The sequence below is a fragment of the Aspergillus viridinutans genome (genome assembly GCF_018404265.1).
Source record: "Aspergillus viridinutans IFM 47045 DNA, scaffold_2, whole genome shotgun sequence".
Classification (NCBI taxonomy): domain Eukaryota; kingdom Fungi; phylum Ascomycota; class Eurotiomycetes; order Eurotiales; family Aspergillaceae; genus Aspergillus; species Aspergillus viridinutans.
The window spans coordinates 2,074,412-2,088,470 of NW_025091218.1; the positions used below are offsets into that span (position 1 = coordinate 2,074,412).

The 14,059-nt window shown below is 47.8% G+C and overlaps 2 protein-coding genes across 2 annotated transcripts; both read right to left on the reverse strand.

The window, feature by feature from the left end:
- Window positions 1-96: 96 nt before the first annotated feature.
- Window positions 97-2,223, reverse strand: bgt3 (putative cell wall glucanase; the record flags this gene model as incomplete). The annotated part of the gene is made up of 2 exons (XM_043267488.1): window positions 97-244; window positions 311-2,223. 2 exons carry the CDS (start codon window positions 2,221-2,223, stop codon window positions 97-99), a joined length of 2,061 nt encoding a protein of 686 aa, XP_043123423.1.
- Window positions 2,224-4,473: 2,250 nt separating this feature from the next.
- Window positions 4,474-6,959, reverse strand: Aspvir_004258 (uncharacterized protein; the record flags this gene model as incomplete). The annotated part of the gene is made up of 3 exons (XM_043267489.1): window positions 4,474-4,643; window positions 4,762-5,484; window positions 5,915-6,959. 3 exons carry the CDS (start codon window positions 6,957-6,959, stop codon window positions 4,474-4,476), a joined length of 1,938 nt encoding a protein of 645 aa, XP_043123424.1.
- Window positions 6,960-14,059: the final 7,100 nt, after the last annotated feature.

Here is a 14,059-nt window from a genome sequence, read left to right on the forward strand (position 1 = left end):
AATGGACTGGGGGAGGCTTCACGTGCAAAGATAGGTGGATGGAAAAGGGTGCCAAAAGCTATTGTATCGAGCGTCAAATCGAAAATGGGACATCAGTCATCGAGCGGCCGTTTTGCCGCCACAGTCGGGAATCTTGAGGCCAGGCTTGAGGTTACGAGCCGCGTCCATAAGACCCCATTTGTCTTCCCAATTCTCGTTCGCAGTATTGTACTGGATCTTCCATGGCTCGTCGAACGCCTCGAACCTGTCGAATTTGTTAGCCGCTGTGCTCGAGACCAGTTGACTGCTTAGGGCGGTTGTAGGGTCTTACCAGAAGTAATCCGTGCCATTTTCCAGGGCTTGACAGACCCAGTCCTCCATGAATTTGTTCATCTCGTCGATGCCAGCCACTGCACCCGCGGTGTCGGTCGGGCAGTTAGCACCACTCCCGCAATCATTTCCTCCGCCGCTGGGCCAGCCAACTTCAGAGATGACCTGCTTTTTGTTGGTGCCCTTGGTCAAGGCGACATCGTGATCCTGCCAGAATTGCCAGGTCCAAGCCGCAGCTTGATCGACCGGAATGCCTCCGAAGAACGGGTGCACGTTGGACATGACAATATCTGCCGCTTGAACCAAGGTTGCGTCCCAGTTGTCACCCAAATCTGACGTTGCGACTGGTAAATCAAGGTTCTTCTTTTTGAGGTAGTCTTTCACTTCCTGCAAGTAGTTGATGAGGGTGGTTTGCGCGGAAACCTTGTCACTTCCTGCTCGAAAGAGGGCTTCATTACCAACAATGGCCCCGTTGAAGATAGAAGTATCCTTGGCGTCATCGATGATCTTATACAATTGATCTATCTGCCGTCTTGTCGTCGTTTCGTTACTGTCGATCCACACACCGAGCCAGATTTTCATGTCTTTCAACTCGAGCTTGTCGATCGCGTGAAGGACCATCTCCGTCTGGTTGCAGTCCGTACCGTAGAGTCGCACGTTGTTTGTTAGTTGCGTGAGCACGGCCATATCCCGGGTCACATTGTTCTGAGATGGAGGATACTTAAGACACAGAGGGTATTGAACACCCCACGGGGTGTAATCAATACCGGGGAAGACTTTGTGCAAATTTTTGTTGTTCATCAGGGCCTTGATCTCGGCGGAGTTCTTATCCAGGTCCCCGTTGGTGCTTGTGTCGCCGGTGGCCGTTTGTGTGGAAGAGGAGGAAGCCGAGGATGACTCCACATTGTCTTTGTGGCCTATTGTACCACCGACCGCACCTCCTACGATGGCCCCGATAATGATGAAAGCCAGGATTGCCCCCACAATCCATCCGCGCTTCCTGCTACCCCCTCCTGGCTTCGGCTTGACCCAGCGACCCTTCTCTCCGGCCTCGAGACCAGCTCCCGGAACCGGTCCGTACGATGTCTCGGCAGCACTCTTGCCCCCGAAAAGGCCTCCCAGATTCCCCAAAACACCACCTGCTGCTGCACCTCCAGCCGCCGCAGGAACTGCCTGAGACTTGCGAGCACCAGATCTTGAGTTCGGCGCCGGCACAAAACCGTCATCACCATCATCGACGATCTCATCTGGATTGATATCAACAGGCAGATCATTCGAGCTATAAGCCGAGTGCCGTTGGTAGGGACCGGCGTTCAGACCCCCTACACCTTGATACGGGATATCATAGAGGTTGCGTTGTGATGGATTCGACGAGCTGAGATGCGAAACGGATTGACCTGGGGTCAACTGTCCAGCCGGGGCAGCGGCTGCCCCCAAAGCGACATTGGAACCGTACGAATATCGATGCTCCGGCGGCGCAGGGATGTATGGGTTATCGGAGCCCGTGGTGCTGAACCCTCGCTCTGCAGGAATATTAGCCTCCTGGCCGTCTGTGCCCATGAGGGCCTCCACTCCACTCAAACGATCGTGGCTATTGGCAACGCTGAGAGCAATACCGCTAATGCCGCCTCCAACGGACTCTGGCCCCAGATTATCCATCCCCGGGGTCGCTGATGAACCCGTAAGTATCGAGGGTGACGGTTCTGGACCCCGACCCCATCCCCGATGGCCGTCCTCCGGCATTGAGGCAAGTCCGTGGTCCATTCCCTGACCATTCATCGGATTCATGCGGGCTCCGTCGGAGATCGGGGAACCAGCGTCGTACTGCGAGTGCATGGCATGAGTTCTGGAAGATGGATGTGCTAAACCGTCGTCGCCCTCGCCAAAACTGTAAGTCCGGTAGGGACCGGACATGGTTCAAAGCACGACCAGCACACCCGTATTCCTTTGTATGGATTCTTCCGCAATTTCCGGTACACGAATTGGGAGTTATGGTAGGTCAAGGCAAACGACCGATGTCCGCTTTGACTGCCAATGATGGGAAGCAAAGATGGTTCTGGAATTAGAAAAGAAGGCAGATTGATGGAATAGCCGGGTTGCGCCAGGAAGTTAATCAGATTGAGCGATCACGTTATGATTAATCCGGTTCAGGCCGCGACTTTTATGAAACCGATACCTAATAATACCTACTGAATCAGCGGGACAGGCCACCGAGCGAACCACGGTTCCAAGTGATGACAGCGGAGAACTTGTGATATTTCAGGAACAGGCAGGAAGAACAAAGAAAGGGCGAAATATCAAGCAGTGCAAACTTGGGAGCATGAAAGCTTGACTGCAACTTCATGAAGTTCGGATAAGTCGAAGTATTTCTTTAGTTAGACAGATCCGGGGCGAAGAGCATTCCGTAATAAGCATGGCAGAAGAATGCGACGTTGACAGGATATTTTTGGGAATCGGGAGAGACCAATAAGATTTGTATCAGAGAACCACTCACCTCGGAGTCGACAGTGTCTGATCATGCGAGGGGGAAAACGCCAGAAGGCGGAAGCCTAAGCTAGCATCGCAATAGTCGTCGCTGTTGATGTCGATGTCGGTGTCGATGTCGATACGGAGTACAGGAAGTAGAATAATTCCCCAAGACTAAGAGTTGACCGAGTCTAGGAGCAAGATGGAATCCAAACAGACAAAGAAGACAAGGTCGCTTCAAATGACCGATTTACGAACATGAAAAAGCAATGTGAGGGGGAAAAGAAAACCAGTGACTGCATGCAGAATACTGTATGTTATGATCTTACTCTGTACAGAGGATGACTTTCCAATATTAATCGCCGAATCAAGCACAGACACTTTGATGAGGATGTTGATGTTGCTGACAGTCAGCCAGTGGCCCCGACAACCTGATTTAGTGCTGTCTGACGGCCTGCTGTCCATAACAATAATTCACTCCAAATATCCCTCTTTCTCTAATTTAAATGCATTCATTTGCTGTTTTATTGGTTTACTGTATTCTCATCATATTTGCTTCCCGTAATCCAGTAATTATCATGATCAAGCCCAGCAATGTGTTGCGGGTCTGGGATCCACGTTGTCAGGGACTCTTTTTTCCCTTTTCAAGTCAAAGACCCTGGTTGCGGTAAACCCCAGCATGGAGAACTGGAGAAGCGAAAATTACAGTCAGACTGAACATCATTTACTGCAGCCGGCATTCTCAATAGATTAATTCAATTCATACTATTTGACGCCACCCAAGAAATACAATGAGCGCAGTGAAATGAAAGAAATCAAATAGACAAATACGTATGTCTGACAGGTGAACTACATGACATGTTCTACCTGACGAGGTTTAGATTGATCAAGTCAATTGATTCTGATGCCATCCAACAGCGGGTTAATATTCTTGTAACTTGGAGGATCTGAAACCTCCAACTGCCGACCAAGAACAATCCATTCTTAATTTAATGACGATGATACAAATGCAATGAACCGCATGAGCGGATGCAGTCAGATGCGAGACAGACGAGTCGTACCGTCCTCCTGAGGCTGGTTTATTTTTACCACTTGCGTTTCCGGAACCAAAGTAACCCTATCTAACTCAATCAGGTAAGGTAACTTCTTTGCTGGACCACGCATCTTTCCATTTTTGGCCTAGGCTCCCCATTAACATGCGTGAAGGGCAAAGTATCCTGATTGGCTCAAATACCGCATGTGATCATTGCTTGTCTCAGGTTCTGTCACTACTTAGGTATCATGAGGCTTTGACCCTTGATGATCGATTTCATCCACGGCAAAAGATCTCGAAAGAGAAGAAATGGATTCCATTGTTGCATTCATTTTCATATCCATACCTTATATTCATGGTCATCACAGTCATTGTATAATCATCGCAGAAGACAAATATCAGCTCAAACGCCTGCCCCGTTAATGAAACCCATTCATTACTTCATCATGAAGACTTCAAACGATCAAATCCGCCGTCCTGTCCTGGGCGCCTGTGATCGTGCATTGCCAAGAATCTGTCTGCTCGACAGTACGGCAAATTCGGTATTTTCAAAATGTCGTCACGTCGTAGCAAGTAGTTGGCCACATCATAAAACATCATAGAACAATCATAAAATGCAGTAGCCCCAGACTGTTAGCACACAGTCTATCCCACGTCTGTTCCATTCAGTGTTCAACTTCTTCTGCGCTCCGTTGAGATGCGGACATCCCCTGCCGCTGCCTGCGCTCGAGGAACATTCGCTTTCCCGCCCGTGTCTCGAAATGGCGAGGGATGGAGGAGGGATCTTGGCCTGCAGCTAGCATGGTGCTGCGCATCTTGTTTCGGTACGCGTCAACTGTTTTCAAAAGAGAAAGCAAGGAAATAAAGTTAGCTATGGAATATTCCTTCACTGGCGCAAGCGGGAATGGGTCCGCCACGCAGCAAGGGGTGTAGCAAGTGGGACAGCAACGTACGAGAGCGTTGAAGAAACAACGGCCGCCCAGCGAAGACTCGACTTTGGCTCCAACTCATTCGGTAACCCAAGTCGTTGAGCAGAACCTCCTTCCTGTGCCGTCCTCTAGTCAGCTTAGGAACAGCGATTTCGCCGCCATCATCTGTCTGGGGTGCTGGAACTAGGATCCTTCCGACCGTCGCAGTCTCTTGGTCGTCATCCATTTGGTGGTCGTCCTTGAAATATCTTCTTCCAGGAAGGACTCGACCACGTGGATGTTTCATTTGAACGGGGAAGTAAGTCCGTGGATACACAGAGTTAGACATCCGGTATGAGTCCGGAATTTCGTTCATGTTAACTTGGTCCAGCATAACCTTGACGCGGACGCGACAACCCCTTTGCGGGTCGTCGACAAGTATGAACTTGCGCCGCTTCCCGTCAGGCAATGCTCCGAAGAGTGCTTCATGGCTTGGATTGCGTTCGTCATCGTCGTCTTCGACTTCTTCAGCCTTATGGACTGAAGTCGCAACCGCTGGATGTCTCCCCAGGCTTCCTAACCCGCTGTCTCGTATCAAGGGGGGTATCGATGGTCCTCTAGATCCGCCTCCTGCACTGGCAGATGTAGGGAATGTAGGATAACCGTGGAAGACCTGTGCGGTGCGGATATCTGTGGCTGTATGTCCTGACGTGAGGGGAGCTTCCGCAGCAGGCTGACGGTCGGTACCGTTCGAAAACTCAGTGGTACCTATATTATGCATAATATGACAATATATAGAATTAGCCTACGCTCAGCTTCACATGGCACATCGCAGTTCGAGGCGTAGAGGGATCCAGCACCCATGGTGACACAATAAACAGAACGCGATTGGGTATAGGTTGCCAATTGAGAAGAGAACCACTCCAGAAGATAATAAAAGTACATCAAGTATGACAATACCAAGGACGGGCAAGAATATATGCAGAAGGTAGAAGGGAAGGGAATTTTTTTGAGGATAAGCAAAGGCAATGAAAAAAAAAAAAAAAAAAAAAGAAACCCCCAAGCCAGTGGTATCCATACGAAAGGGTCGTGCAATGAAGATTGTTACATGATTACCGATCATAGACACCGTTGTTAAATCCAACAACAGTTATAGAATGGAATGAAGTTCAAACACATCACATGTGGTGAAACATACCGCTGACATCCTCATTCCCACTACCTTCAGGTTGAGCATGATGATGGTGTAGCTGTGGGGGTCCCATAGGCAACGGCCCAAGTCCAGGACGGGAACCGGGCGCTGCAAGACCACCTGGGATGCCCGGAGGGACAGTAGGAGCAGCAGCCATGTGGGTAGGTGGTTGCGCAGGGAGCCCCTGGCGCCGGTTCAACTTGGCCATTCTCCTCACGCGTCGGCTTCGAAGTCGAGGATCCTGGTTACTGTTCCTCCAGCTGTCGACGGCTCGTTGAATGAGTCCACGCTTCCCTCTCAGCGCGGGATTCAAATCAGCAAGAGCCCAACCGACGGCGTTGCACTCCGTCTCATAAACAAGTCGATTGCCCTTGTATTGGTCCTTGCTGCAGCAAGCCCGAGGATAGACACAGTTTTCTGTCTTGAACTCTTGGGTAAGGTTATCAACGTTGACAGATTCGACGTCACACCGAATAGTATATTCCATCTTCACACGATCTCGAGAATACTCAAACGCGATCCATTGGACTCCGTTGTTATCTTGTCGCACTACGAGAGGAGTTGTCGCCGGAATTGGGCCCGGTGCTGCGCTGGAGCTTGCACCGGCGCTTGGAGTTGTATGGTGAATACTATTGGCGGAAAGGGGACCACCAGCCGATGCAGAATGCAGTGGGCTCAGCACTGCTCTCTGAGGTGGTGTCGGTTGAGACGCCGTGACCGCAATAGGACTGGGGGCCATAGTAACAGAGGGTGCTTGGGGAGGCTGGTGAGGTAGCTGTGCAGTGCTTGTATGATGAGGCAAAATCATGGATTGCGATGTGAGCGGGTGCTGTTGGGGAGACGTGTGCGATGTGTATGGAGGAGGCTGTACAGGGTTGATAGATGGATATGGTTGGTACCCATACATCTGTGGCGCCAGTTGCGGTGATTGCGCATAAAGCCCTCGGCTATGTTGATCATGTGTTTGAGAAGCGACTGATGCCGGAGAGCTTGATTGTGGAGTGTGGTAAATCGGAGGATAAGGCCTCTGCATTTGAGCGGTGGACGCCATGATTTCAGGAAGGCCTAGCAGGGTATCAGCTGTGAAAGGCAATTTGTGCGTGCTTTGTGCCCTGATAAAGCGGTTGGTATCAGTCACATACCACTAGATGAATACTGTCCGGATGCAGATGCTGTGCTATAGGGAGGATTGGATGAGTAGTAGTTCTGTTCGTGCGTCGGTTGGGCGTAATGGGAGGTATGATGCTGCAAAATGCTGTTCCCCAAGGCTTGGGACGCGTATGGTGCACTAGTTGCACTAGGTAGAGAAGTGGTGGGCTGAAGAGGAGAGCCCGGCGTCTGTTTTGGTGGTTGGGCGAGGCTTGCTGAACGAGGGTGTTGCAGATGAGAATTATGTAGACCTGAGTGTCCAATGGCCGAATGCCTGATCTGAAAGTCCAATGACAGTTGGGTCAGTCAAAGTACAAACTTCAGAGAACAAAGTTTAGAAAGTGTATCAGGCGTCTGGATCAACATGATGTGCTGCGACAAGTAGCATTGAATTGATGTCCGGGGTGGTAATGGAAGTTTTCGCCTCCTGGAGAGAAGACGCTGAGGATGAGAGTTGTGTACAGCTTTCTCCCTCTCAAGAGGCACCGGAGACTCTTTCCCATGGGATCATTGTTCATGACACAAGCCAGTTGGGAGATCCATGAGCGACGACCATGGGGTGGACACACATGACATTCAACCAAGCATTGGCCTGAACATCACCCACGCAGAGGAAGGCGGAAATTGTGGTTAGGCCTTAGCTATTTTCATGTCTTCGGCAAAAGGTTGTGCTAATATGGCTTGAGAAGAGGGGGTACCGAACACAAAAGCAGCAAGAGTACACGTCCTTAGTAAAGACAGCAGTGTGACCGCGCGATTGAAGAACACGCCGCTAAGAGACGCCGTACAATTGAGGAACAGACGAATTGTCAAAGTGAGGTCCAGATAAACAGCTGCCTGCTGTATGTGCTTGCAACAGGCAATGCAATCCAACGCTATCCCACCCACGTTGGCAAGGGGGCAAAAGATGCGGGGATTGTCCTTGAACAAGACCAGGTGACAAACATAAAGAAAAATTAAAAGGGAGCAAGTAACAGTGGAACTTACATGGCCGTCGACAGGCTCGTCCTTGTATTTGGGTGCAGGTAGAGGACCTAGTTCGCTATGAACCATGCCGGTCGTGAGTGACCTTGAGCGGCCTCGGGTGAAGAATCGGCTTCTTTCCTCTGCTCTTTTGCCGGCCTCTTATGATCTCAATGTATTGTTGCTGGGGTTTAGGAGAAGAATGAGAATGCGAACGGCGAGAGCTTGGTGAAGGTTAGTTTGAGAAACAAGAACAATAACTCCGAAACGCTATCACAGATAGACAGAGTTGGGACGGAACGGAAGCTAAAGGGAGGCTGAACAACAGCGGGAGTGGCCCGCAGGAGCTGAGTGGCTCTGGACTGGGGTATGAGAGGGAGGAAGATCTCTCAGAATGTGTCAACGGTTGCAGTGGTAATGTGGAGGGTCCAGGGTGGTTATTTAGCTGCACACGAGGCCCATCCTTCAGGCAGGCAGATGGGTCATCAGCACCAGCACGAGCGATCACAGATCAGGAATGGAGGTAAATTGAAGACCCGGACACTAAAAGGACAGAATGGATGAAAATAAAATAATAAGAAAAGCAAAAAAGTGCAACGGCGGAAAAAAAAAATAAAAAAAAATAACAAAGCTGAAGGGGACTAGGATAGCGCCAGAGGGAACTGCTGAGTGGTGGGAAACAGGCTATATCAGAAATGAGCTTGTTACTAGCGGGAAGGTGGTGTAATATTGACTAGGATGGATGCAGGATGCAGGAGTGAAAAGAGGCGAGAATGTGACAGAAAAAAACAAGGGACTGAGGGAGAGAAGAAACAAAATGACTCGATGGGATCAGTCGAAGAGTTCAATCCGTTTAGGTTCTTGCCGGACAGTAGGTTTGTGGTGGATGATGGTGTGCAGCTTGCAGAAATGGAGCAAGATGAAATCCAGACTAAGGAACCCCAGGAGTAAAACCAACCTGATATGACTGCATGTAGGCTAAGTATTCCTCTCCTCTTTTCTATGTGAAAGAGAAAAGCGAAAAACAAATGAGTGATCGGTTCAATCGACGTCACAGCGAGCCCGAACTGGACGCGGTCGAGTGTAGGACAAAGAAGAGTAGACAGAGTCAGACTTCCTGCTCCGTCAGTCTACTGAGGCAACACAAACAAAGTGAGAAAAAGCAAGCCAGTTTTAGATCGGAGAAAGCCGCCAGTGGACTAGCTGGGATGAAATAAAGGAATGGGGAGTCGAGCTTCTTTCTGGCCTTGGTTCGCGTCCCTTTCCTTGTTAACTGTGCTCAAGAGTACACATCCAAGACTCCATATACCGTAGGCACAAGATACGAGGATAAATTGAAGAAGAGGGGGTGCGAAAGGAAACGGTCTCGAGAAGTACATCTATCAGTGGTCCATTAATCTCCGGGCCTTTATAGTAGGCAGTAGGGCCAATGTACGGAGTACTGCGTGTGGTATTATGATCACATTTATTATTAGTACTAGTATTTCTACTGTTACAGATAATAATAAACTAAATCAAAGGCTAGGAAGAATGATATAGGAATGGCTGGAGGATGGCTAAAATGAGCTTTGGGAGAGGATATGCAGCTAGGTGATTAGAACCTGCCACTACTCATGTTGCTAAGAGACCTGCTTGAAATGATAGTAAATGCCAACATAATGGATGTGTCTGGGCTAGGTGTGTGCCCACAATTTAAGCTGTGGCACAAGTGTTGGACTTGGGCAGAATAATTACCATTTAATGAGTAGTTAGTTGGCTTCCACTCTTCTGTCTTCTGATTGTATTAACCACTCTTGGTAAATGCGACCCTTCTTAGGGGTGGAAACACTCTTGAAGCAGGCTTGTTTAGCCCTATCCTGTGTTGAGAGCTTTTTTTTCTCTTTCTTTTCTCTTCTTTTTATTTTTTTTTATTTATTTTTTTTAATAGAGGTTATTGATCCTCTTTTTACCCCTGTGACTCTTGTCTCAAGTGCTTGAGAATATCCTTGGCATTACTTGATTTCTGATATCCACCACAGTTAGACTAGGCACTTCAGTCGTTTAGTCTTTTAAGTTTTCGATGGATGATTTGCTCTCAGTAGATCGTTGGTCATGGATGGTCTGGAATAATGAAGATTGGCAACGGAAGAAGAGGCACCCACCATACACTTAGTCGCTTGGCTAGCAAAATATAATGATACCTGCAGTGGTCAGGTTAGGTTACCATGTCTGTAATAATAATAATAATAACAACAATGTTACATAGGTAAGGTAAGTAGTCTAACTTCCTCAACACTAAGGTACCTACTTCTCTTCTCTTTGAGAAGTAAATGTTGTGTTCCATGTTCAAGCTGGCAGATGATCCCAGTTCAGGTATCACATGTGTTATTTTTGTCATATAAGCATTTAGGGATAAGTAACTGTCAAGGTAATTAATTATGCTGGTCAACAGCAAAACAGTAGTCATCATAGTTTACTCCATAATAATCTGATCTCAGTGTGTAGGGGTGGGTACTTAGATAGCAAATAATCCAGTCAATGCTGGTTGTTGGATTTACGCCCTCCTTTGCACGAACTGAGCTGCGCCGTGCCCTGACAGCCTCCACCCTGTAATGCATGGGCCTGCTCCGTACCAAATTGATCGGCCGAGTTTGTATATCCCTAACACCGTCGAGTTCGCAGGTTGATATTGGTCTTTCTTGAACCATACTCTCATTTTTTTTTCATAATTTAGCTTTCCTCTGCTTCTCTTTTCTCATTTTTTAGACTTTCGGAGGGTTCTCTCTAGAAAAACAGGCAATACAACAATGACTCGATCTGGTTACATTCCCGTATGGAGTCGACCGATCTTACTTGCTGCCGTCAGCCTTGTCTCCACGGGTGGCGCCAAATCCACCCCTCCCGGGCCATCCATGATCCATCCACAGTTGGCCATGGTGTGGTGTTTGGTAATTTGTCTGCCATCTTTCAGTATTTCCTTTTTCCTTTTGCTAATTTTCTTTTTCTTCAATTGCTCCCCCGACTCGAGATCAAATCAGAATCTCAAGATAATATTCTCATGCCAAGCCCAGCCAGTTCGGGTAGTCTGTGACCAAGCTATTAAGTCTGCCTTTCCGGCCCTGTTCAAATAAACTCGAAACAGCCTAACGGCGCCCATTCGGATGATTCACCTCCAAGCGGCGGATACAACTCTCGCAAACCATTGTGTAACCCCAGGTCGTAAGCGCAAAGTGGCTGATCAATCATTGCCCAGCGAGTCCATTGTAGGCTCCTGAATCCTGTTGCTTTCCAGTGATAACCCTCCTGCATTGTGCATTTGATGGGATGCTTCCAAGCCTACAAACAAGCGTCCTCGAAAGGGCAAACCTCCACGGATGGTCAAATAATAAACGGAGGCAAGGTCAAGTCGATGTCCTGTCATAGGCCGTCACAGCCGTAGCCATCACACTAAAGACTGGTTCCTTTCTGTCCTCGACCTTTCGAGACGGCCTAAGCCTCGTTAAGAAAGCCAATCTGTGAATGGTCAAGACTCATAGATGAGACCCACTATGCACGATCATGCAATCAGATTCTTTTGAAAAACTAGTGAATCTTGGCATTCCAGACCTAGGTAGGTAATGATTGTGACGCCTCCCCTCCATCCACTTCATACTCTGTACTTTCAAGCTGTTTGACTACCCACCTTAGACCCCTCAAGCCTTCCAAGAATGATAAAACAAAGGAATTATTAGTGCCATAGGGAGTAGGTAGCTTCCAGCCACAATGTAACAGAGGCATTTTATTGCGCACTATGCTGGATGTTAAATGACTCTGATGTCCGATGGTTAGAAATCATACCTAAGGTAGGTGAGAAGAGTAAATTTGGAAAAAAGGGCACGTCCTCACCAAAGCTTCAATGACTTTGCAGGTTGTGTTGCCAATGTTGGACTTGCCATCCAGTATTATCCTGAAATATCTTGGCTGGCTGTCAATGTTGATGTTTTTATAATAAAAAGTTGCAAGAATTATTGGACCATGTCAAAAGTGCCCGTCCATGGAAAAGATGAACCAATAAATATGTGTCTTTTAGTGTGTCTTACTCTGTGCTTTTACAGTTCTAACACCAATATTAGCAGGACCAGCTTGGAACTCTCTCTTGCAAATTTACAAAGAGAGATTGAATGATAAGAAAGATCGCTCTGGACTGACCATCAATAAACACAGCAAATCAGACATAACAATGGATATCAGCCCAAGAGCCAAGGTGCCTAGGGAAAATAGAAGTCTTCGTAGACTAAGCTGGAGCTGAGCCATCGAGGCGCTGGAGACTTTTTAGACGGGAGCTAGTTGGGTCTTCGTAAGCCCCATTTAGGTAACATCGCACCTGCTACGCCGCTCAGCTGTAGATTAACGCTCATTATTTGATGCGATAAATTTGTAGGTTTCAAATAGACTGTTCTGTAGTACTTACTGTATCTAGTCTCCCACTATCCAGACACTTTTCAGAGACTGTCCTCGACCCTTTGAATTTGATCAAGGAACACCCTACTAGTTTGCTTTAGCGTCGGCGATAGTGGAGCCTCTTGGTACGATGGCAGTCAACGGTGCTCATATCCCTCTTGGTTTGAACCGTCAGAGTAGCCATTGGCAACGCCCAGTGGGATAGATGCAGGGTGCTTAACACATAGTTCCCATAAAACCCCCGGAACTACCCCTTCTTCAAGTCTCCCATTTGTCTTGTCAAGCCTCAAGGAGTAACTAACTTTTTTAAGACCAGGAACTCATGATTGCTCATTTGGCCTTTCTCTTTGCAAAAGTTCCAGAACAATGCATTCATGGAAAAGATTTGAGTCCTCTCATGAGACAAAAATGGAAAGAGGGGCAAGTGGGCGAGCTTCAGCGAAAGACAATGGAACCATGTGATGGCCGGAGATACCAGGCAGCTACAAAAACAGTACCTGATCTTGGCGCCTTGGGTGCCATTCAGAGTCCAAAGCTATTAAGCAAAGCTTCAGGTTGCTCCTGAGGATGATAGATCGCATCAGGATCACTGAAAATGATAGAGTCATCCACAGCGACAGAGTTGCATCTTGATGAAATGGTTTCGAGACAAAGCGATGTTGCTATGTTGCTATGTTGCTATGAGCTAAGTTTGCTCGCTAAACAAAATGGTGCAGATACGATGCAAGGCTCCAGGGGCCCTCAAACTCCCCAGAACGATGGAGACTATTGTAGCCAACCCCCTCTCCGGCGACAGGGGTTCTTACGATTATCCCTGGGCGGATCAACGGCTTCAATCATGGACTCTATGGAGCTACGACTACGCGCTAGTAGCAATCATGTCTCAAAGCCAGAACTCGATCGGTTCTCGGACTGTCGGAGTACTAGCTGGACCGCTGAAGCTTGGACGATGATCTGATCCGAGTTCCACATCTGTAGATTAATATTGAACAGATGGAGTAATTGACAAATCTACCTAGGTACAGTTGTACCTTGAACATGTGAGGTGCAATCTACTATCACAGAAAATGATGTGAAATCATGAGGTAGATTTTAGACTCATGAGAGTATTCTTAACATCTCAAATAGATGCAATCAGTAAACATCTCAATTAACTCTGCCTTATCAGAATGAAAAATGTTCCTCCTCTAGAACAGTAACCCATGGAAGCAGCCTTACAATGTGCAAGTCACAAGCTCTGTTTACTACTGTGTACAACCTGAAACACTTGGAAAGACATGATCTAATTCATTTTTTTTTTTAATTTAATTTTCTTTTTTCTTTCCCCTGCTGGCCAGTCCACGTAGGTTTAGACTAGCGCATTTTGGGAGATGATCATCTGCATGGGGCCATCCATTGTAAACCGTCCTTTGATCCCAAAAGAAAAGTCTCAAAAAGAAATCCTTGTCAGGCCCAGAGATATCGGTTCACATCTTAGAGAGATCAAACTGTAACTGTTGCTTGGAGACATGTCAATGTAGCCTGCATTGATGCTAGCATCCATGTTAAAGGCTTGAAGCCTCACGCAGATCTCTTCAGGGCTACACTTTATTGTCCCTACATATTGTGGTGAAGGTAATC